At 40.6% G+C, this 25880-nt stretch overlaps 1 protein-coding gene across 2 annotated transcripts in view; it reads right to left on the bottom strand.

Annotated features, from left to right (window-relative positions):
• The window catches only part of TMEM131L (transmembrane 131 like), a 160604-nt gene that overhangs the window by 50307 nt on the left and 84417 nt on the right, over positions 1-25880 (bottom strand). For both annotated transcript variants that reach the window (XM_032413031.1, XM_032413032.1), the window contains exons 5-11: positions 25588-25711; positions 24433-24549; positions 23159-23269; positions 2408-2485; positions 2060-2213; positions 700-758; positions 275-383 (exon numbers count right to left, since the gene is read on the bottom strand). In XM_032413031.1, the coding sequence (XP_032268922.1) occupies positions 275-383; positions 700-758; positions 2060-2213; positions 2408-2485; positions 23159-23269; positions 24433-24549; positions 25588-25711 (752 nt within the window). The remainder of the gene's footprint in view (positions 1-274; positions 384-699; positions 759-2059; positions 2214-2407; positions 2486-23158; positions 23270-24432; positions 24550-25587; positions 25712-25880) is intronic.

Raw genomic sequence — 25880 nt, 5'->3', positions numbered from 1 at the left:
GCATCGCATTCTGCACCAAGAAACACAACTGGGGCAGTTAAGCTTTAAATGCAAACTCCTACACATGTGGCAGAATAAAAGTGACATCAACAATCTCATTCTTTCCATGATTCTCTCTCTTAGAACTATCAAGGCTGCAGTATTATAATCAAACTCATTTACTTCTGAAAACCTTACTTATTACTCTGTAGTTCTAAGTCATTTCATAGAAAGAATGATCATAACTAGATAATGAAAATAAAAAGACAATCTCCGATATTTTTAAAATCTATACCTTTGCAAGTGAAAGAGGCGATTTTTGTAAAGTTTGTCGTGGAAGTAGGTAGGAGGACTGGTTCAAACTGCAGGGACAGAGCATCTCTCTGTGAGAAATGATGTATGTCCTACAAAAAAAACTCCATATTACTATCCTCAGCTGGGTGAATGTTTATCCAATTTGAATCAACTCTGTTAAAAGAACTAAATGGCTCAGACTGGCATACAAGTAACTGCTCAGCATATGTGTCTATAACAATATGAAGGGGGTGCTGACAACCTTCATCCTAATATGGGTTCAAGCAAGGGAAAATGGGTGTAAATTAAAGCAGAAGAGAACTGAGACAAGTGTTTCTGTATCTGTTCCTGAAAAATCCTCATGCTCTGCAATTAAACACACACTTGTCAGTTTAAAATTTACTTTATGTAAGCATTAACAATTACCTGTATCCAAATAAGGCTGTTTCCTGAATGTAATATATACATATTTACTGCCGAATCATCTGTCCAAAAAAATCAGAGCAATGAGATTAAAACAAAGAGCCATCTCATTCTCACACCTTAATATAGTAGTTAAAATACCATATTACACATTTCTATAGAAAATGTGACTCGTTTTTCAACACTACAATTGAAACAGGGAACTATTTTCTGTTGGGTATTCTTTTAAGTCACAAGAAAAAAGATCCAAACAAAAAGACTGACCTACCAATATAGGATCTCTAAATGATGATGAACTACCAGTGGAGAAATTCTGAGTTTAGGGCCATACTATAACTCCTCTGGATGAAACTAACCAATTGGACAGCTTTAAATAAATCTATGTCCTCCTGTTGATTAGACAGTCCCTCATTTCCTTATTTAGATGATCATATTTGAGGAAAAACAAAACCCTGGGATCTCAAAGCACAGCCTTCCTTTTAACCTTCACCAAAAGTGCTCCCCATGGGACAGGGGTCTTCTCTACATTGTTGTCTACCTGGCCATTCTGAGATGGAAAGTAAATGAGGCTTGACCAACAATTAAGACTCCCAAATAAAATTATGCTTTGCTAACAATTCTTTCTCTAGATACGTATATATGTGTTTATATGTGTGTGTGTGTACATGTGTGTATGTGTATACATATACATAGAAGTACACACACACATATATATATACATATACATAATATACAAATATACCAGCACAGTCTTGCTAACCAATGGATAATAGCAAATGTCTACGTTATAAATGTCATGGACTATATAATATGTATTGCCTACCAAAGTTCTTAGAAACTTAAACTGATGAACTAGGTAATTTCTGGTACACGGGACACACATTTTCAAAGACAAAATTCATAGAAATGAACACTAAAATTCACACTATCCTCACTTGCCAGGCATCCAGGAACAACCAGCACCCAATCAACTATTAAAAGTACAAATCAGCATGATTTAACTGAGCTTCTGCAAATCAGTAACATTGGAACAAGAAACAGAAGACTTAAAATACTCTGTGAATATTTATATTAGATTCTTGTGCCTGTTTAACTTGTTTACTATCTCCAGAATGCCAAGAAAAATTATTCCCAAGGTAACTCAGAATGGTTCGCAGTTGCCACTTAATTTACTCCAAAATAATACAGTCTTACTAGCAGTTGCAGATTGAGAACCAGTTACTGTTTCAATCTTTTAATAATGAAAGCAAAGGCTCTTTGTCTTGCATTGCATATATGATAGAATCTACAAGTAAATGCTGTAAGAATGATGATGCAGGTTAATCAAAATATATAATAAAAATTTTAAAAGATTCCACCTTACCTGAGGTCTCAGATTTATCTGTAGCTACATAAATAATAGAAAGATGATCTAACAAATCTTGTGTGTTTTCTTCAAATTCTTTTGAGGAGTTTTCCATGGTCACAATTATGCTCATTTGTAGCCGTAAAACATCATCAGATTCCATATAACAACTCTGAGATTGGAGGGATGGAAAAAAAGGAAAAACTCAAAAAAAAAAAAAAATCATCCAAACTTGGTGATTTCAAATTTAGGAAAAGAAAAGCAAGGACATGTGTATTTCTGAAAGCAGAATATGTCATTTTATTTTTGATTTCCAAGCCAAGAGGCAGGAAAGGAAGGATAAAAACAGTGAATTTTTTAGTTTACCTTTAACTGCTGACACACTTTATTATGTAAACTGCATTCCAGTTGCACTTGCAAGAGGCTAGTATTAGTGGTTTCTTCCTAAAAGAAGAAAAAAGGGGGGGAAACACTTAAAAGAGGCAAAAAGTTCAATCTCATATTCGTAGTAAACTATCATTTATTCAGGACATTCATTCATTCATTCATTTAATAAATATTTGAGCATCTGCTAAATGATGGGTATTATTTTAGTAGCTGGAAATAAACATGAGTAAGACAGAAAACTGTCACTGAGCTTACATTCTAATGGAAATCATAAGCTCTCCCTTGGGCAACATGAAAATTCCTATTATGGCAGTAAGGAGATAAATATGTTCTAAATATACACAGGAACACTGTAGTTTGGCATTTCTTATACTTTTTGAACATTCTGTTTCAACATAGGAGTCTTTCATTTCAAAGTAGGTTCACCCAGTAATAACCAATTAATTGTTCTTATGTCTGCCTTCCATTAGTAGAATGACGTTAGAAGTGGTGACAAAACACTCAGAGGGGTCTAAAATTCCACTGGCCATCATGATCATTTTTGATATGTGAAAGAGCTATGGACGGAAGAGACCAAAGTAAATGAAAAGAACGCAGAATTTCGTCAAATTCAAAGATCTTAACAGCCATATGGGATGATAAGTGGCATATCTTTAAGAGGAGGAAATGCAAACCCCAACCCAGGAATAGAGCCGTGTGGGTGGGAGGGTGGGGGCTGCGTACAGTGAAGGCACAGAGCAGTCAGGTAGTGAGGCATGTGAATCCAAACAACCTAAGCTGTGACGGCTCCTTTTTTGTTCAGTCTGATGTGTCTGGCATAGTGATTATAAAATAAAAAAAGGCACTCGGCTTGGCAGCCACAGTCAGGACACCAGGAAATCTCAGTACAGTAAGGGGCATTCCCCAAATCCTTGGCTGACTTAATTGTGGGTAAGCATTTATTCACTCCAGGAAGATTTAGTATTAAGTAGAACCACCACGATGGTGTTTAATTTGTTAGATTTATTAAGAATTACCTAAGTATATTATGTTAAAAAACCACATTTTTAACTACTGCAATTTTCATTCAGCAAATAAAGTACCAAAATTGGGGCACCTGGGTGGCTCCGTCAGTTAAGCGACTGCCTTCGGTTCAGGTCATGATCCTGGAGTGCCAGGATCGAGTCCCGCATTGGGCTCCCTACTCACTGGGGAGTCTGCTTCTCCCTCTGACCCTCCCCTGTCTCGTGCTCTCCCTCTCTCTATCTCTCTCTCTCAAATAAATAAATAAAATCTTAAAAAAAAAAAAAGAAATTATAAGAAAAATAAAAATAAAAAAATAAAGTACCAAAACTGGAATCAAATATAATGCATTTTAAAATGCAGTAAAGAGGGCGCCTGGGTGGCTCAGGTGGTTAAGCAACTGCCTTCGGCTCAGGTCATGATCCTGGAGTCCTGGGATCGAGTCCCGCATCGGGCTCCCTGCTCAGCGGGGAGTCTGCTTCTCCCTCTGACCCTCCCCCCTCTCATGCTTTATCTCATTCTCTCTCTCAAATAAATAAATAAAATCTTTAAAAAAAAAAAAAATAAAAACAAAATGCAGTAGAGATAGTTAAGGAGTTTAGCCAAGCTTGTAAATGGGACCAAATATTAATCAAAAGCTCTTTTAAAAAGTAATTGCTAGTATCTGCTAGACTTAAACAGAACAATACCGTTTGTAAACTGATCCTAAAATCTTAAGGAAGAACTATATTTCTGAATTTGTCTTTTTGTAAATGAGTCCCACCATCAAAGACATAAAAAGAAAAAAGCCCACTATTCTCTGAAATTGCTTTACCCAAAGTTATAAATGACCGCCTCATATCCCAATCCAATAGACACTTTTCATTTTGCCCAAGTCTTCGGCCAGTTTAACCCCATTATCCATTTGTGCTTCTCTTGGTTCTTCTCCTTCCTCTTTGGCGCCTCCTTTGTGGCTCTTCCCCCTCTCCTCTCAAGATGTTAGAGTTACTCCGGATTCTGTCTTTTGCCCTCTTCAGTCTCTCTCTCCAGGCAAGCTCTGTGACACACTGAAGCTGCCTGCACTTCTCTCTCCAGCTCAGACCTCTCCACACACCTATGTCCAACCGATGGCCGGGCATCCTCCTGAATGCTCACACTCGCCAAGACAGCTACCCTTGCTGTGCGTGTCGTCGTGACACCATTATTCATAGTTATTTATGACAGAAACCTGCAAACCAACTTCACTCCACCTCCTCACTTACCCTTCTCACACAAACCCATAACCAAGTTATACTGACCCTACCTCCTCAGTACCCTTGAATCCATTCACTTCTCTTCATTCCCAATACCCTGGAGATCAGAGGTCAGCAGACTATGCCCATGGGCCAAATCCAGCCCAATGCCTGTGTTTGTAAATAAAGTTTTATTGGAACCCAGCTATGTTCATTCTTTTGTGTATTGTCTATGGCTGCTTTCATGCTACAGCTGCAGAGATGAGTACTTGCAACAGAGACAGCATGGCCTGCAAAGCCAAAATTTACTCTCTAGGCCTTTACAGAAGAAGTTTAGGGACGCTTGTCCTCGTGGAAGGGAGGAGGAGAGGGAGGGAGGAGATAGGTAGGCTAGTCTCCCTGTGTCCACCTCTGCCCTCTCCATTCCAGTCTCCACAATGCATCAAAAGTGAGTTTACAAATGTGCAAATCAGGTGACACCATTATCTGCTCAAAACCCTTCAAAGACCAAATCCTTTACTGTAGCTACAAAACTCAGGCACCTGCCCAGTCCCTACCTCCTTATTGATGCTCCAGCCTCACTGGTCTGCTTTCTGCTCTGTTTTGCCTTCAACCTCTGAATGTATTCTTCTGCTGTGAACTCACATCCCCATACCCAGCCTTCCTCTACCTAACTAAACCTTCATGTCCAGCTCAAACAACCCCTTCACCAAGGTTTTCCCTGACATCACAGCTGGCGTAACTGCCCATTACTTACACCCACCGCACCTTTTCCCTGACCTTCCTGAACACTCCTCATTATAATGTAACAACCTGTTCAAGGTCTGTCTTCCCCAGAAGATTGTAAGCACCTTGTCTGATGCTTTTACCACAATGTCTACCACTTAATTCAATATGCAGTTAGTGAATGAAGAGAAGTGGGCACACAGCCACAGATGCTTGCTTGAAAAAGGCAAGCTTGAAATGGGCAAGAAACTAAAAATAATAAACAATAGCTATAAAATAAAAGAATATACCAGAACCTGTCATTTGACATGTACTTCTGACCTAAAACTTCAAAAAAAAAAAAAAAAGTTTAAAGAAAAACCCATATCAACACATTTTCAACATATGCATTTATAATAGTTATGTTTTTTGAAAATTTACAGTAATTTAATTATAGGCCTTAACCTCACACGGTAATTATCTTACCTAAAATATTTCTTCAAATGTTGAAATGTTATAAGTTCAAAATTATGATTTTTGGACACGATTAAACAATCCAATTTGCACAGTGATCTGATATAATATAAAGCCCAGTATTTGGTCATTCTTGATAAGTTTCTAGATGAATTTATAATTTACCATTTTAAGTAAGATTCCTCTCTTAGCTGGAAGCGTAACAAAAATAAACTACCAAATTCTCATTTGTTGTAGAACATTTCAGAGTCCCACAAGGGGGAGTCCCAGCACCTCCAAACTGTCCTTGAAGCAGGCCAATTTTTCTAGAAGAGCAATTTAAACATCCATGTCTTTATCAAAAGAACAAAACTATTGTAATCTTAAGAAAGTAAACTATAACCAAACCATGAGCCACCTGGGGCAACCACACACACACACACACACACACACACACACACACACACACACAGGGATTAAATTCTCTCTGAAAGGGACCCAGCTGAACACATTTGTTATGACGGTGGGACATCCCCTTATCCAAGAGTGTGCCTGGGTAGATTATAAAAGGAAAACGGAAACGTACTTCTCTACTTTTCAAACCCCCCAAATCACTTTAACAAATTAGTTCATGAATTTTACAGCTAAAAAATAAAATAATTTCTTGGTAATTACCACGTAAAGTATATGGTATATGGTTCTTGTAGAAGCTGGGGGGAAATGTGGTTTGGTGGGGTTAAATGACTTATCAAAGGTCCTAAGGTTGGCTAGTGGAAACCAGAAAAAAAAAACTGCAGGTCTTTTAACACAGGTCAGTACTTTTTCTAAGTAAATCAGAACAGACCAAGTTTAATTCTCCTAAATTTAAAAGCTGGAAAGTTCTTCACCATGGAAACACGTATTAGAAAACCCTACCAGGAGATAATGCAGTAATAGTCCAGAAAATGGCAGTGTTAAAAACCCCCTTTTGTAACGGCTTATAGTCTCATGGTTTTGTGTTATGACTCTAGTTAACTGGATCTAAGAGAGAAGAAATCACCTAGTTCTCTTCTTGCTAAGAAACTGGTGTTTGTGCAGCAGGCCCCGGGCAGAGTGTGATTTGGGGGGGGATCGTGTACAAGTAAAGAGGGAAGAAAATGATAGACTTCAAGTCCTGCCCTCTTAGAGGACTTCTACTAACAAGAATAAACCAACATCTTAACAAAAGCATATGAGAATCTATAATATAGTGACTATCAAAGGCCTTGAAATCATGGCGTTCATAGTAATGACCACACACAGAAACCTTGCATTTAAGGAATGGTTAAGGAACATATAAAAGAATTATAGATAAATTCCAATATTAGGTCTTACTTTTCTCCCCTTCCACAATTTTGAACGCTAAATGTGAAAGGTTCTCATCCAGGTCAGTGTCTGACACCAGCATGCGTGTCAGCAGGAACCCAGAGCCTGTAGAAGCCCCGTGACCGGCCCAGACGGTGGCCCACAGATACAGTGCTCGGTATACGGTCTATAGAGCAAATGAGCTTGCATAAAACAGGCCCTCTCTTGGGTCCCTTCCCCACAGCGGCCGTGCTCTATAACCAAACTCCTAATTTAGTGTTTTCTGCACAAGAGATGGGCTCAGCGGAGTTATTAGTCAGCACCGTAGAGCTGCCTTCACCCTTCACCAGCAACAGGGCTTCAGCCCTCCCCACAACCACTGCCTTGCTAATCCTCAGATACTTAACCACTGGAACAAAGTTCACCTAACATTGCCCGACCCCTCGCTAAAATATCTGTAAACACCGAGGAAATGGCTGGAATTCGTTTTCCTGTTTTAAGGGAAGAGGGGATTAAATGTACACGTCTTGCTTTTCCTCTTATCCGCCTCTATTTTAGAGAAGGCTTTGCCGTTAATTCAAGATGAAACTCCAGCCACAAAGCCTTAGGGACATCCCCTACCCTGCCTATGACTCAGTTTCCTCTTAGATAACACAGAGTTAGTGAGTTCGCAGCTATGTTCTGAGCCCTAAATGAGATACACAGGACACAGCACAGGGCACAGAGCAGACCTTCCAAAGGGAGTGTTACTGTCCTTTCTTGTTCATTCACAGTTAATGCATTAAATGAGTAAAATTCTACAACAAATAACTTAAATGCTTCTGGGAAGCATTTTTCCCACATCAAAGTTGTAAGAGGGGAAACTCCTCTTCCACACTCCTTTGGTTTCTAAGAGAAGTGGGTGGTGGTTGTTGTTTTTTCTTAAACACTTCAAGTTCTTTTTGTCTTACTTCACATTTGGTTCAGAACCCAAAAAAAGAGAAGAGCTATTTGTTGCCCACCACCTTCCACCCTCCTGAAATGTGCCAGAGACCCTGAAAGACAGACAAAAAAAGCAATGTGGAGAACAAGTGAACACTTAGATCCTGAGACTTTTCATTGGACCAAGTGACAGTGGCCTGTATTGCACAACACTCTGGCTTTTGCACTTGGGGAGCTGGCTTTTAACTGTTCCGAGCTGGGCTGGCAGTCTCAGGACAGCCTTGTGGGATTTTCACCTTGGTGGGTCATACAGCATATGGTGGCTTGATCCAAAGGCAAGCAGCTATTTTTAGACAATTGGATGCTGCTGGGCCTTAAGCAAATGGCTAGTGGGTCCTGAAGGCCTGGCTCAGGCCTTGACCCTGGGCCCAGGCTTGGCAAAAGTTTGGGCTTTGTGATGCAGGTGGTGGTAGCCTGACCTTGAGCAACGTGGGCATAGCTTTTACCTAAATAGGTGTAGCCATGGAGAAAATCAGCCATGGCTGTGGAGAAAAGGATGACGCAGTGGGAAGGAGTATGGTGGTTCCTCAAAAAAATCAAACATGGAATTCCTGAATGATCCGTAATTCCACTTCTAGGTATATACCCAAAAGTGATAGGAGGGATTTGAACAGATAAATTTGTACACCCAAATCCATAACAGCATTACATGCAGTAGTCAAAAGCAGAAACAACCCAAAATCCATCCATGGATGAATGAATAAACAAAACATGGTGTATCCATGCAATGGAATGTTATTTAGTCTTAAAAGAGAAGTTGTGACACATATACTAGAACATGGATGAACCCTGAAAACATTACAAGATAGTGAAATATGCCAGACACAAAAGGACAAATATTCTGTGATTCCACTTATATGAGGGGGCCTAGAATAGTCAAATTCATAGAGACAGAAGGCAGAATAATGGTCATGGGGGACTGAGAGGAGAGGTTAATGGGGCGTTGCTATGTAGTGGGTATAAGAGTTTCAGTTGGGGAAGATGAGAAAGTTCTAGAATGGATGGTGGTGATGACTGCACAACAGTGTGAATGTACTTCATGCCACTCAACTGCACACATAAAATGGTAGTTTATGGTGTATATACTTTACCACTAGAAAAGGAAAGGGAAGGGGAGAAGGAAAAGGGCAAAGGAAAAGATGTCCTAGTCAGGGCTCCCCTCACAACAGAGAGAGCTTCCAGAGCTGGACCATCTGCTTTCATAGCCAGATCTTGAAGAAACTGTTGGGTCCAATTCCATACACGCAGTACAGACAGGTTGCTCCGAAATCTGTACCTTTTTTACGCATTATCTTCATGGATAAGAGTTGGAACTATGAAAGAATCTAGTTTAAATTCATGTGGGCTGGTCCACAGACTCAAAAGTTCCTCCCCAACTCACTGGCTCTAGATTTCTTAATCATCTAAATGCTAACCACTGCTTTAGATGCTCAAGATCCCAAATGACAGATACACAGATGGCAGATTTTATAAATAAAGAAGCAATAAGTGTATAAGATAGAAGATATGCTCCCATCTTGAGTTGAGGCAGAGAAGCCATTTGCCAGAATTACCGCATGCACAAAGGCAGCCACTAAGGCCGAAACAATCCGGTTCACTCTGGACATCAAAGAGGTGCTAGAAGGTTAGGGAAACATGCTTTAGTTTTCCTATCAGAGCAAGATGAACAGAAAACAAAACAAAAAAGGCAGGTTGATGGAGCAGGAGGAAGAGAGGGCTCACCTTAAGAGAAAGACTAACCTCTTAGAGAGCAACTAGACAAAACTTGAATGAGAAAACGAGACCTCAGAGGTCCAGCTCGACAGACATACAGAGAGACAGAGATAGCCTGGTAGCTAACTGAAATGAGGGAGACAGATCTTTGTGCTTATTGGAGCTTTAAAATAATGGAATGAAAGAAGAAAAGCAAGACCTCAGCAGACAGGATTGTTCGCCCCGAAAAAACCAGGCTTTTGTTAGAGGAGTTAGGGAGAAACACACTTCTAAAGCCAGGTGAGGAATCCACAGTAAGAGCAACTGAGGACTGAGACAGCTATCCCCAGGACTACTACGTAAGACCTGGGCAGGTTCAGGGGTACAGGGGACAGGAAGATCAGAGCAGAATGCTCAGAGCATATAAGGGAGAGACACAGTTACTGCCCGTGCCCTGGGGCAACATGTTTGAGAAGCTTACAGAAGTAGGACTCAGTCTAAGAGAAGGCACAGCAAGAAGAGGAAACCCATTCAAGGGAACCAGGCAAGACTATCGAGACAGACTGACCCCAGGCCTGATTTAGATGTTGGTGTGATAGAAGAGCATCTCCTGTGGAAGACTCTCCAACACAGGGAAGAGAAGATCTGTTTGAACAATAGATGCTTTCAGCAGACCCAGAACTTAATTGATTTTAATCTCTCTTCCTTTAGGAGAACTCACAAGAAAATATCTAAAGGAACATCTAGAGGAAAAAAATACATATATATATAATCTAGACTAAAAAGAACAAGAAAAAGAAAAAAAAAAAAGGACTGAACCAATTCCAGAAAACAGTAGCAGCCTTACAGGTGTTAGAGAAAGAAAAAGACTAACAAAAAAGCTGGTTAAATGGCTAGAAACTCAACTGAGCCTTCCTGAGAGGAAGAGGGGCCAGGAGAAGCCAAGCACATCCTGGAGGCATGGCCCACAACTGCAGAGAAAGAGGGGCACACTCACAACCTGGGGGAGGCAGTGAGTGGCTCACCGCCAACGTGCTATCCCCACCAGGCCCTCAGCTTCCCAAATGTCAGCAGCAGCTCCCCTCCAAGAATCTGCTGAGAACAACTCCACTGAAACAGGTAGGGCTAAACGGGAAAAGCCTTCTCTAAGTAGGTTCCAGAAGCCTAAGTGAATCTACCATAAGAGGCCATGGAAACCAGTGTGTGCACAGATCCCAGTGCCCTTGCCCAGGCACTGAGGCTGCTCCATCCTCAACAGGGTGTCCACACCATTCAGCACAGGAGTGCCAGAAACAAGGGTTCCGTGCAAGGAAGGAGAACAAAGACACACCTGTGACCGGGCTGCCACCATTGCCAAGTGCTCACTCGGAGGGAAGTCCAGAGCACCTCAGGGGCTACCTCCCGAGAGAAGCTGGTCTGTACAAGTGGCGCTTCCCCAAGCCCCCGAGGTCCCAGGGCAGCCTCCTGACAGGCAATCTCTCCCCACTGAGTTTAAACGCAAAGGTCTTGGAATCAGAACAACTGGCATAAACTAAAGCCAAAGCCAAGGTGATGCTCTCCACCCTCCATCCCTCTTTTTGGCAAAAATGAAGTGCTGGGAATAATTCTGCTTAGAATTAGTCCCTTGAGGGCTGGGATGGAAGGCATGTTTTCCAAGTCCGGTGGTTGGAAGGTTGATAACTGATATTCTTGTGTGTCTTAAGATTCTAGACTCAAGAGAGGCTCAAGAGAGACTTGATACTTTTTTTTTAAGATTATTTTTTTATTTTTAAGTAATCTCTATACCCAACATGGGCTTCGAACTCACAATCCCAAGATCAAGAGTTGCATGTTCTACCAACTGAGCCAGCCAGGCGCCCCAAGCGACTTAATATTAAGCAAGTGTAATTTGGGGAAGCCTCATGCACTCTACTGAGAGCGAGCCCTGGCCGTAGCTGCTGAAGGCTCCCCAGCTCACACAGGCATGGACAACCTCTCGGGCTAAGACCAAAAAAATAAGAAACTGGGGAGGGCTTCAAATTCTTTTAATGTTAACTCACAAGCCAAGATAATTTTTTTTTAAATTTTTTTTATTGTTATGTTAATCCCCATACATTACATCATTAGTTTTAGATGTAGTGTTCCATGATTCATTGTTTGTGCATAACACCCAGTACTCCATGCAGAACGTGCCCTCCTCAATACCCATCACCAGACTAAAGCCAAGATAATTTGATATGGGACTATAGCCTTGAACTTCCACATCTTGCCAGAGGACTGAATCTCTGAATTTAAAAATTGTCTAAGAGTTTCACAGTAAGAGAAGGTTTATATTCATAACTTTTTTTTTTTTTTAAAGATTTTGTTTATTTATTTGAGAGAGAGAGAATGAGAGAGAGAGAAAGCACATGAGAGGGGGGAGGGTCAGAGGGAGAAGCAGACTCCCTGACAAGCAGGGAGCCTGATGCGGGACTCGATCCAGGGACTCCCACATCATGACCTGAGCCGAAGGCAGTCGCCCAACCAACTGAGCCACCCAGGCGCCCCCATAACTTTTTTTTTTTAAGTGATGAATACATTTTAGTTAGGTGCCAGGTACTAGTTCTAAGCACTTTACAAGCATGAATTTAGTAAACAGCTACAGCAATCCTACAAAGTAGTGCTATTATTATTTATTTTATAGATAAATTGAGACACAAAGACATTAGGTAATTTGGCTAAGGTCACTCAGAGGTGACCAAGATTTTTACCCAGGTGGTCTGGTTTTAGAATTCACCTTCTTATTCACTACACTATATATCTCTATGATGGGGCATACTTATATGGCTGGTATTTTTTTATTGGAGTATCTTAACTCTGTTATTTGATCCCACTGCAAAAACTCTGATAAGCTGTATTGAATATCATACTTGAAAAGAATTTGGAATGGAAAACAGATGAGGACATGAACTTTCAACCTTGACTGCAGTGTGCCTTTGGAACAGATTATTAATGAATTATTCTAATCTATCTCAGAGCTTTCTAGGGGCAAACTCAACAATGCTCCCCAACAGTCTGTGGAGGATCAAAGAAATGGGGTTTGGTTCCAGTGGGAGGAGGAGCAGACTAAGGAAAGTGGGAGCACAGTTGTCAGGAGTCTACTGGTCTCCTTGCCAGAGGAAGGGGGAACCCAATCTTGATAATAGGCAAGCCCAATGGGTCACAGGTATAAAAACTGAGGAATGTTATAAGGAAAGAATTCTCTGTCCTTTTGCCCCAAGTCTTCCTCTCCCCTTGGAGGTAGAGGGGGTTGCCTGTCAGTGGGCAACAGAACGTGATGCTGTGCTGTAGACAGCATGGAGAAGGGTAGGGGCTCACAGAGGAGCTGGTTTCTTTCCTCTCTACTCTCGAGAGGGGTGTCTGTCCTTCAGACTCAAACCCCCCTTCTGATGGGCCACTCCATGATCTACCCAAGGGAACAGGGAGTTAGGAACCGGCTCTATGACCTCAGCTGATACACAAGAATGTGGCTTATCAGCAATATGACAGTGGCATTTTGGTTCCCTGACTCCTCATTTTTTTTATTTTTAAAGTATTATCCACGCCCAGCACGGAACCCAATGCGGGGGTTGAACTCACAACCCTGAGATCAAGACCTGAGCTGAAATCAAAAGTTGGACATTTAACTGACTGAATCACCCAGGCACCACCCCAACTCCTGATTCTTATACGACCACTAGTTTAGAACCAGGAATACAAGCGTTATTTATTGGGCATCTTCAAATACCCCAACAAAAGTTTCTAGAATATTCTAACATAATGAATGTTTGAAAGAAGTCAAAAAAGATTCATGTCTCATTAGTTCAAAAATAGTTGAGACTATAGTTTCTTCCTTTGAAGATCATTTATTCAATTATCAAGCATTTATTTACTGCATCTTATATGGCCAGACTGTACTAGGTAATAAGAAAACAAATACTGGCTAAGACAGGATTCCCGCTCTTGAGGAGTTTATAATCTTGGCAAAGGAAAATACACATTTAAAAACAAAAACTTTTGAATACTGTTATTTACTATGCTAGGGATCTCTTGGGGTTTTCTGTAAGGAGCTAGTCAATTCTCCTGGGAGGCAGAAAAGAAATAAGGTAAGCACTGAGTTAAAGAATGGACCAGGTAGCTGCTCTCTAAGAACACTGTTCTCTCCTGCCAAGAGAGCAGAGATTTTAGAGAAGCAACAGGGGGAAGACAGAGGGGAGGGGACTACGTGCTCTGTAGAACAGAAGGGAGACATCCACCCCCACACATCTAGGCATTTCTCTCTCCAGTCTTTCCCATGCTTCCTTCCTTTCTTTCTTCCACTCACCAGCCCCCTATTCTCCACTTCCCACGGTCCCATCCCCTTGAATCATCCTCATTGGAATGAGATGAAAAAGAGAAAAATGTATAAATTAAGCAATCTCCTTGCTTTTTTTTTTTTTCGATTTCCTTGCTTTTAAAAGCCATATTCATTCATGCAAATGTTCCTCACTCTGCTTCCTATATGTACTATTTTCTATAGCACTGTATTCATTATTGATATACTAGTAGTCTTTGGTCCTTCTCTTAATGTCCAGTATTAATTTAAAAAATGCACACATCACTTATGAAGATTCTTTTTTCAAAAAATAAAAATTAAAAAATAAAAGCCATATTCAGAGGCAGGTATGGCGACAAAAATTAAGTAATGGCATATATTTACCTAACATATAGTAATACTTTTCCAGAGTCTGACACTCTATCATTTTTTACGTTAAAAAAAATCAAACAACTTTTACCATGCAAAGAAATGGTATTAAATACATTACTGATTACACATGGATTTGTAGGAATTCTCAACTATCACATTCAGAAAATCTGTTTCTTCCATTTAACTAATTACAGAAGCCCATCAAGAAAATAGGAGAGCTACAGAGGTTAAAGAATATTTCCCTGTTCTCTTCCATCTCCAATTCCTAGATCAGACTCTTGTAACTTATTTGTTAGTGAGAAATGTGCCGCTTTCTCTTCTGTCGAATTGTGATTGAAAAAACTTTCCTTGGTCCCTTCCCTATACTGATTTTACAGCTTCCCTTTCAGATTGCCACACTTAATTGACAAGGATCAGCACCTCAGGAGGCAAGAAGCAGGAAAGCACCCCGGGGCACCTTCCCCCAGCCTGGCAGGCACGAGGCTCCAGGCAGCCCTTGCCCAACACCTGTCCCTGACATCACCACTCCAAAAGCGAGGGCTGTGCCAATGTGAAAAGGTTAGGAACTAACTCCCGGCCTGAAATGCATTAGATATCACACAGCACATGAGAGAATCTCTCCTTCACACCCGCCAGCCACACTAGACCGTGGTGGCGAAGGGGAACCCTCATCATATGCATGCACACTCAGAAAATACACTGAGAGCAGATGACAAAATATTAGTCCTGGTCCTCGTTGCCAAGAGTGACTGTGGTCCTGGGGCTTATGTCTAATTTTTCACTCCTCTGGTTTCCCACGTTATCTAATGATTACATTGCAATTGTTTATGGCCACAATCTCACTTTTAGATAATTTGGTAATATGATACCACATTAGGACACACACACACCTTGGTGTGTCATGAGCTCTCTTCTCACTTCAAAACTTCTCTGGGTTTCCCACTTTGACTTATCATTTTATTTTTAACAATAAACATTATTTTACAATGATTCTAACGGCAATAACTTAAGTTCCTGTGAATCTCTGAGACCAGCCTATGCGACAGTGAGACTCTAGGCCAGACCGAAACAATGCCAGTGTCAGATACTGTTTGAATTATGCCCAAATAACCCACTGAGACACTCCGCAAATCTCAGTGGTTTAGAAATAAAACAGCACTGTAAAAAACATGAAAAAATAAAAACTTTCACTTTTAACAAGCCTAACACAACGATATTTGTGTATTCTATCCCACCATATATTTTACAGTTACAATCATCAAGTATAGTCTAGCTCATATTCTACTATTCACTTGTCAGATGAGGCACCATAATTACCACTTGGAAGAACTACTTAATAGTCTACCATACTGATATAATCAAATTCATCAAATCCTTTTTCTACTGTTGAGCCTTTAAGCTGTTTCTATTGTTTTATTGCCATTATAAAAATGCAGCAAAAAAACACATTTTATTTGCTATTTGTCTTTTGTGGACCATGAATTACTAAGTCAACAGATATGAGAGTCATCACGACACTTCCTATATACGGGGAAAATCCTACAGCAGACTGAGCTGCCCTACCGATCCTAGCTCTGCTCTCAGCCTCCACCAAGTAACGTAAACTCTGAGTCCCTTCTGCAATTTCTAAAATAAGAATATTACCACCTGCCCTGGTAGTAAATCTGGTGAAGGTCAACGTGGCTGATGTGGTGAAAAGGTGAAGTCATACAAATCTTACATGGAACAACAGGTAGATATGCTATTTGGGGATCACAGCTCAGATGTCCACTGACTCACCTATCTATTAAAAACTCTGGGGGCCCTCAGTGTACTAAACACTAAAGTGATGTTGAGATTATAAAAATGAAAAGGAAACAGGCCCTGTCCAAGACAGCCTCGTGAAAGAGCATGGGAGGGAGACAACACAGGACCCCAAATGTTCAAGCAGGGGCCTGAACCAAGTGCCACGGGGCCCAGAGCACGGACTCACCTGGAACCCTGGGGAGGCTGCAGAGGAGGTGATACCTGAACTGGATCTCAAAGGATGGAATGAGAAGGATCATGAGAGTCAGAGGGGGTTGAAAGCTTGTGAAGGTAAGGCAGTATGTAAGAAGGGATGGCATGTTCCGACAGTGAGCGGTTTGGGAGGCCAGAGTGGAGAAGAGAGTGGTGGGACATCTGAGGCTGTCGAGGAAGCTGGAGCAGGTGCTGAGGCCCTCCTATGCCAAGCTACGGGAGCCGGCTAGTACAGAGACCAGGGAAGCAGTGAGCGGCGTTGTTTTGGAGGATGTCAGAACAGCCATGTGACACATGGACTGGAGCGGAGAATGACCAGAATAAGCCAAGGGCCAAATAATGACAAGACTACAACAAAAGCAGAGGAACCTCAGACTCTCACTCGGACCCACTCTAACAGTGACTTCTCGCCTGCTAGGAACCCTTCCTTCTTTTGCCCTTCCAAAGGGCGAAACAAATGAAAAAGAAGGGCCAGATGAAAAGGTTTAAAAAGTAAAAAGCAATGTCAAGTCTGCATGTTCGCTACTTTCTTCCTAAGAGCAGACACACACATGCAGCACACAGACAGAAACCTATGCCTTCCTCCCCACTGAACTCAGCGGCCGCTACAACACACCGGGCCAGCAAGAATCTAGAGAGAAGATGAATCACACACACACACACTTCTGTTTCCAGCAGAAGAGAGTGAGCCATTTCATCCGATTCAACTGAGCAGTGCAAAAGTCAGATACCAACAGGTAAAAGACACAAACAAAAAGGACCAAAATGAGCCCATACTGCCAAAAAAAAAAAAAATGAGATAACAATTGTTCACTGGCACCCTAGTTTATTCCATGAGATAGACACATTTTTTGTTACTACAAGAAACAAACTGGTATCTTAAACTTAGGATATTCATATTAGAAGGGCAGAAGCAGGGGTGCCCAGGTGGCGCAGTCGGTTAAGTGTCCGACTCTTGGTTTCAGCTCAGGTCATGATCTCAGGGTCGTGGGATCGAGCCCAGCACTGGGCTCCACGCTCAGAGTGGAGTCTGCTTGTGGATTCTCTCTCTCCCTCTGCCCCTCCCCACTGTACTGTCTCACTCTCTCTAAAATAAATAAATCTTAAAAAAAAAAAAAGAGGGCAGAAGCAGTTATGATCTATATGACATTACACATATGAACACTGTTTTTCCCCTACTAGTAGAGAGAAGATCAAATAAAATGGACTTAATCTGTTTGACTACTTTTCCTAAATATATGCTCTTTTAGAAAAGGAGGCTAAAATACCAAATAATGCCCTTTTCAGAGTACTTTAATAAAGTTATAGTCTGGACGTTAAGTTCTGTATGTTTTACAGATGCTCATTTAATGCTTCCAACAAAAGACAGTGTGGCCCAGGCCTGGAAACACACAGACAGAGGTATAAAATTGGCTTTTTGATCTCATACAAGTAATTAATTTTTCCTCCAGCCTGTATCCCTAAAATAAATCCATAATTTTTGAGCATTATTTAAACTTGACTTTTGTCATAGCTGTCTGAATCTTATTTATTTATTAATAAATAAATAAATAAATGCTGGGCATGGAGCCTAATGTGGGGCTTGAACTCACAACCTAAGACCTGAGCTGAAACCAAGAGTTGGACACTTAACTGACTGAGCCATGCAGGTGCCCCAGCTACCTGAAATCTTTTAATAGTTTAGGGGAGAGTAACACCAACTACGGCCACAGTATATTCACATGAGGTAATCTGCAGTAAGTTGCAAGGATATGTGAGCTAAGGTGTTCTGATTCCATAAAATTTCTAGTTGCTACCTCAGGAAGCAATTTTAAGGAAGTGTGAGGAAAGAGCAGTGACAACCCCCTGTATCTGAAAAACTCAATACAGCTAGCTGATCCCCAGTGGAAAGAGCTCCCCGTCTTCCATCAACATTCACTTCTTCATATACATATAAAAAGTTTATAAGAATGTGGAGAAAAGGGAACCCTAGTGCACTGTTGGTGGGAATGTAAACTGGTGCGGCCACTATGGAAACAATACAACCGTTCCCCAAAATATTAAAAATAGAACTACCCTATGATCCAGCAATTCCACTTCTGGGTATTTATCCAAAGGAAATGAAAACACTAACTTGGAAAAATATCTGCACTTTCATGTTCACTGTAGCATTTTATTTTAAGTAGGCTCCATGCCCAGTGTGGAGCGCAACACGGGGCTTGAACTCATGACCTTGAGCTTAAGACCTGAGCTGAGATCAAGAGTTGGATGCTTAACTGAATGAGCCACCCAGGCGCCCCTAGCATTTTTTTTTTTTTTTGTAATAGCCAAGACAGGGGAACAACCTAAGTGTCCATCAATGGATGAATGAATAAGAAAATGTGATATGTATATACAATGGAATATTATTCAGTCATAAAAAGGAAGGAAATCCTGCCATTTGCAACAACATGGATGGACCCTGAGAGCATTATACTAAGTGCAGTAAGACAGAGAAAAACAAATATAATATGATCTCATCACTTATATGTGGACTCTAGGGAAAAAATATACACACACATACACACACACAACTGAACTCAGAACAGATCCGTGATTGCCAGAGGTGAGAAATGTAGGGGGAGCAGAATGGGTGAAAGTGGTCAAAAGGTACAAACTCCCAATTATAAAAGAAATCAGTCCTGGAGTTGTAATGCACAGCATGGAGGGAAAAATAGTTTATACTCATGCAACTTAACCTAAAGGTTCCAGAATGCTCCCTAGGTAGCCCTAGCTCTCCCTTAATGACCTATTTATATACGTTTTTCTAGCAATCTCTCTAAAGCCTCCTTGAAACTATGTACATTTTTGTACTTTATAATCTTATTTGGTTAGAATTTTCCTGTTTATCCCTGGATGTACAAAATGTACAAAAATGACTTTCATGCAGTCATGCCAATGCCTACTAATTGAGCACCTACAATGTGTCAGTCAACAAAGATCTCTGCCCTGCAGAGCTGAGGTTCTAAATGAGGGACAGGCATAAACAGCTTTCATTATTCGTACTTAGCTCCCCAAGCTCTCCAGCCACCCTGGTACCTGACCAAAACCTCGTTCTGCTTCCTGACATCTGAGTTACAGTGGAGACAAGTGCATCAAGCGTTTCAGGCCATATACACGTCACAATGCTGCACAAAGGTACACATCTGTCTTCTGTTGTTTCCGACTTAATTTCTCATGACAGAATTGTGTTGGGTTTGCAACAGCAAAATATCTGATGTCTTCCGTGATCCTCCTGACAACTCAGGATGTTGATAACTCAAATTTCTTTCATGTTTTGAAACAGTAGCTTATGGCCACATTAAAAATGCCATTTCAGGGGCGCCTGGGTGGCTCAGTCGTTAAGCGTCTGCCTTCGGCTCAGGTCATGATCCCAGGGTCCTGGGATCAAGCCCCGCATCGGGCTCCCTGCTCAGCGGGAAGCCTGCTTCTCCCTCTCCCACTCCCCCTGCTTGTGTTCCCTCTCTCGCTGTGTCTCTGTCTGTCAAGTACATAAATAAAAAAAAACTTAAAAAAAAAAATGCCATTTCATTTATGTCTCCTCAAGGCAGCACCAGAAGCACATTTTCTGATCCACACTCCGAGCTTTACAAAATACTTCTGCTGTTTTTCCTCCTCTGATCAGCATTTCTATAGCTTGGAAGAATCAAGCAGCATCTGCACATTTTGGAGCCTTCACCTTTAAGACATTTTATATTCAGGAATCCTTGGGTGAATCCTTGGGGGCATGTCTTTGTCTCCTGTTAACTATGTTTGAGTCAGGTAATTTTTTTAATACTCAGTTAAACTGAAATCCAACTCTATTTAGGCCCAGATGCAACATAAACCTGAACGTATAAGCAGGCTGTACATTTTACTCACACAAAAAAAAATCTAAAAATTATTTGGCCCTATTATTGTTTGAGTGAGAATTCTTTTAAATGGTTATTATCACCTTAGTCTTCAGTTTTCTTACGATTCAATGGACTCACATAAAGCGATTGTATTTCTCTCAACTTCAAATTATATTCCTAAACACAATAAAGTTATTTCTCTTCACGTGGAGCTAAGGAGGTAAGTGAAAGCAAAGTTGATGACATCCTAATTTCTGCCTAAACCTTCTGAATCTCCAGCATTCTAGCAGATCTACCTTCCAGCTCTAAACTGAACCAGAGGTGATTTTATGAGTACCTTCCAGACCCTTTATTCCCTTTTGAAGGAAGCTGAACTCAACCACTCACCCAAATGATGGGTTCTCAACCAAAAAACAGAAAGAAGAAAACTTAAGACAGATAGAACATCAAAATGAAGACATTTCTTTCTGAGGAAGGTTACCTGGCAATTTTATACCCACTTAAAACACCACACAAACACATATATGTATGCAGTTTCAGTGCAGAAATATTATAGTCAGAATTTTTTCTGAGGAATGCCATAATGATTTCTTTAGTCTAATGTTGCAGGGGTTTTTTGTTTTTAGATATAGTAAGCCTTGAAAAATACAGTTTCCTTTTTTTCTGAATCACAGTAAAAATGGAAGATTAAAATAGTTGCCTTTTAAGAGATATTTTTGATATTCAGATCTTCAAAATACTGGTTTCTAACAAAAGATCAGCCCCCAAATTTGAGTCTTATCTACAAACTCTGAAATGTAGCGCATATTATCACATCATAAGTGTGGTCCAATCTGCATTTGGGGGACAGAGACTTTTGAAAGGGCCAGAGTAGATACTGGCAGGTCTGTTATGGGGCCACCAGAGTGGCCTGGGAGAGAGATGATGACAGCCTGGATGCAGGAAAGGGCAGCGGGAGTCATGGCCAGCAGACAAGATCTGCCAGGTACAGCGTGTTAACGTGCAAGCTCTCTTCACATCAAGGTCTCCAGCAGACCTCAGAGAGGCCCGCATGGTCACTGCCTCTCTCCCTTAATGCCCCGTACCCTTCCTTCAATTAACCCCTGTTAACTAAGGTACCTGAACACCTGTCTCTGTTTCAATACTTTTATCACCACTAATATGGAATCTGGCATTCAAAGCTTCCAGTCTCAGTAACCAGAGAAACCTGGCCATTCTCAGCCACCCCCTTTGCTGAAGGACGGCCCTGAGATAAGGCTAAAAATGTTCAGCAGGAAAAACCTATGCTATCAGCAGATGCAAGTTACATTTACTCCAGCCCTTTCAGCCCCTTACAAAAACGCAAGTCAGATCATGCCATTCTTATGCTTAAACCCTTCAATACATCCCCACTGGTTTTAGGATTTAAACCAAATCCAAACTTGCAAACCGTAAAAAATCATCCTTAAAATCCTGGGAAGGGGGGTTATATAATTTTATAAAAATAAAAATAATACTAAAAATCCCCAAGAATTATCTAAAATGATGACAAGTCTCCCAGACATTACATTACAGGTAAATTAGTTTTGCTTGTCTTCCCACTGGTATGTAAGCTCCAGGAAGATGGAAATGCTAAACCAGTGCATGCCCATAGCAGAGGCTCAGTAAGACTATTCAATGAAGGAAAGCCCCAGGTACTACTGTGACCCACACAAAGTTCTAAGCAATGTTCTTTATTCACTAATCAGAAAGAAAAGGGTAGATAAGGTGGCAAAGTTCATCATACATTGGTTCAAGAGTTTTCTCAATTTCCAAAGTTATCCATAGTCGCCAGGAAGTAAGTCAAAGGAGAAAAATGATCAAACCCTACATGCTATTAATGAAATGCATATTGAAAGAACATTAAGGTATCATTACACGTGACGCTTGAACAACACAGGTTGAACTTTATAGGTCCACTGTTACGCAAATTTTGTTTCGATTGAATACAGTGCTATAAATGGATATTCTGTTCCTTATGATTTTAATAACGTTTTCTCTAGCTTACTTTATTCTAAGAATACAGTATGTAATACCTACAACACAGAATACATGTTAATCAGCTTTATGTTATCTGTAGGGCTTCTGGTCAACAGTAGGCTATTAGTAGTTAAGTTTCTAGGGAGTCAAAAGTTATACACAGATTTTAAACTGCGTAGGGGGTGGGCCCCCTTAGCCCCTGCACTGTTCCAGGGTCGACTGGATACACATTCTAAAACACCAAAAACGTTTCTTTCCACTAAGCCACACTCAGGAGAGACTGGAAGCAGGGAGAGGGGAAGATAGTAAGACATTCCTGAAAAAATATCATTACTGGTGACCATGGAGGTTCTGTCTTCCTAAAAAGCAACCTGGAAAGATTTAACAAGCTCTACAAAATGGTTCATACTCTTTAACTACAGAATCTCTCTTTACAAAACATACCTCAAGGAAATAGGTAAGCCTAAAAGGAAATAAAGAAACTTATAAAACATGTACATGGCCTAATGGCAATAATAATGAAAAACTGGAAACATTTCAAATCATCAAAAACAAGATTAAGCCAACTATGAGAAAGCAACACCGTAGACCATACAGCCTTTCACAAGACGCACATGGATTCCACTGATCTTTCACATGTATGTATTATTTCTATACAGATCAGGATTTTTTTCAAAAAAGCAGAAAACAATAAAATCCCAATTCTGAAACCTGGTGAGTTTAACATCTCTAACAATCCTATATGAAAAGGGCTGCAAAAGATACATCAATTTAGAGGACTACAAAGTGTGGTGTTTACCAGAATTCAAAATAAATCTACTATTAAAATTACCTGTGTTTGTGAAAGTTGAATGCTCTGGACCTGTGGAAGCAGAAAGTAAGCATTTGGTAGCTGCTTTGCAGACCCTTCTGTAGAGATTCTTCGACTGCCAATTCCAGATACCTTCAGGAAAAAAAAGAGTTAATTACTCCATTTGTTTTGAAACATATTTGTCATAATGTTAAAATACCTTTCCAAAGGAAATCTGTATTCACTACCTTGGTCTTTAAGACGCTATTAATCCAATTATTACATATATATTTTTGTCTACAAAAGAAAGCAACAAAAGTTGCTATATTTAAGCTGAATGTTCCTCACTGTAGCAAATCTTTTCAGAAATAAACAATTTTTCTGATATGGGACCAAGTGTTTAATGGAAACCAGTAGGAAATAACCACAAAAATTATAGGCCTTGGCTTGATGCCACATCCTATTAAAGATGTCACAGATACCACTTAAGATGTACCTCTGAAACAAATAATACATTATATGTTTAAAAAAAAAAAAAGGATAGTAAGAAGGGAAAAATGAAGGGGGGGAATAGGAGGGGGAGACGAACTGTGAGAGACTGTGGACTCTGAGGAACAAACTGAGGGTTCTAGAGGGGAGGGGGGTGGGGGGATGGGTTAGCCTGGTGGTGGGTATTAAAGAGGGCACGTACTGAATGGAGCACTGGGTGTTATACGCAAGCAATGAATCATGGAACACTACATCAAAAACTAATGGTGTAATGTATGGTGATTAACATAACATAATAAAATAAAATTAAAAAAAAAAAGATTCCTAACTACTTTGTGAACAACAACAAAAAGATTCTTCACACTCCATCCCTGGTGCCTTGATATGAATAGCAAGCTCCCTGAGAACTGGCCATGTCCCCTGATCAGACATATTCCCGAGCCCAGGAGGGAAGGGGGCAGAAGCACTAGGGACTGCCTTCATAAGCTCCTCCCTCTGGCCTGCTCATGAGATCAGGGCAGAGTTCTGAAAGCCCACTCTATTTTATAATAGAAATAGGATATGGGAGACTTCTTTGTTTTGTTCCAATGCCCTTCAAAGATCCACAGTGAGAGTTTCAGCTCTGTGCCCTGAGCCCGAGACGGCCAACTGTATATGGCATGGGAGGCAGAAGAAGGGGGAAAGCTGGTGAGTTTATATCACTAACAATCTTATATTCTAATGACATAAAGCAGGTGGCAACATTTCCAAAAGTCTTTTATAAAATATCCAAACCCCTCTGTTAAATCAACAACCAAATCAAGGGACTAGAGGGAAAAGTTACTTACATGATAAGGAAGGACTCCATACGAGGAGGTATTAATAAATAAAGAACTTTCAATGCTTCCTTCTTCAGTAGGTAAGAAAATAATTCTGAAGGATGTTTTCCCCATTGCTGGAATTACCTGAAAGGAAGGTACCAAATTAGCCATTTGGAATGGACCTCTGTAAAAAACTGTCTTTCAGAGACCTCCTTTTTGACAATTCCCACCAACAGATGTCTAAATATTCTGTGCCCTTGATTCAGAAGTATCATGAATCCCTGAGAATCACCAAATGGATCAAAATCCAACAACCGAAGATAATGTGTCAAAGGACACATCACAGACTCACAGCAAGGCCGCTGCCGAGTCCTTTCACTTCGGATTGGGAATCCTGCGCCCTCACATTCTTCCTCTTCCTTCCTCTTCTGCACCCATGTGTTCAACGGCCTTTATCAAACACAGTTCTAACTCTACTTAAGTAAAAGGAGCCACCGATGTACAAACCTGCCAATTCCTAATGAAAGTCAGGAGCTGCATTTATCTGGACATACTATCATAAACACAATACTGGGCTCCCTGTTGCACCATCTCCTTGGTCCCATATTTAAAAGGAAAACAGTGTATCAGGTAGACATAAGTAAGCTAAATAAACAAATAAAACCCATTAGTATTTGGGATCTTCCCTGAAGTTAAAGACCACTGAAATCTAAACTACCAGAAGACCGGGGTTTGGTAGTTCTCTGTTATGGTGCAAATTAGCTTTATAAGGGCCATTCACTACTTCCTATTCCTACATTTAGAAAGGAGTCCTATTCTAGTAGATTTGCCAGGCCAAGAGATCACGACTCTAAAACTTGTATTAATTACTAAATGGTTCAGCATTTGTAGTCATTTTAAGACACATAATACTGTTTCTTTAACCATGAAAAAGTCCTATTAGATATACAACATTATACCTTGTTTAGACTCTAAACTTTTTTTTTCCACAGAGATATCAAGAGCCACCAAAATTATGGACAACTGAAAAAAATAAATGCTAAAGCAAACATGCAGAAGGAAAGAGTGTGGGTAGCAGAAAAAGGGAGACAGGGAGCAGAAAGTAAAAACTTCAGGCCAAAGAAAGCAAGAAAACCTGGCCGCCTGCCATAGCATAGTTTCAAAGAGTACATCAACACTTACCCTGCAATGAACAGGAGGCACATGAAAATGTCTAGCAGCTGTAAACACTGAATTCACCACGACCTCACTATCCCTACTAGGGTTATAAGCATAGAGAATCTTTGCTGCAGGGTGACCCAGGAACCTAGGAGGGGAACAAGGAGAAAAAAACAATGGGTTGTGTGATCGTAAATATAGCCATCCATCCACCCATCCCTCCACCCACTCACACATGTATATACTTTATTTTTTTTTTTTTTTTTTTTAAAGATTTTATTTATTTATTTGAGAGAGAGAGAATGAGAGACAGAGAG

The sequence above is a fragment of the Phoca vitulina genome, unplaced genomic scaffold, assembly GCF_004348235.1.
Source record: "Phoca vitulina isolate PV1807 unplaced genomic scaffold, GSC_HSeal_1.0 scaffold14, whole genome shotgun sequence".
NCBI lineage: Eukaryota > Metazoa > Chordata > Mammalia > Carnivora > Phocidae > Phoca > Phoca vitulina.
Note: the sequence above shows the minus strand (reverse complement) of the source record. Positions and strands in the feature narration are given on the sequence as shown.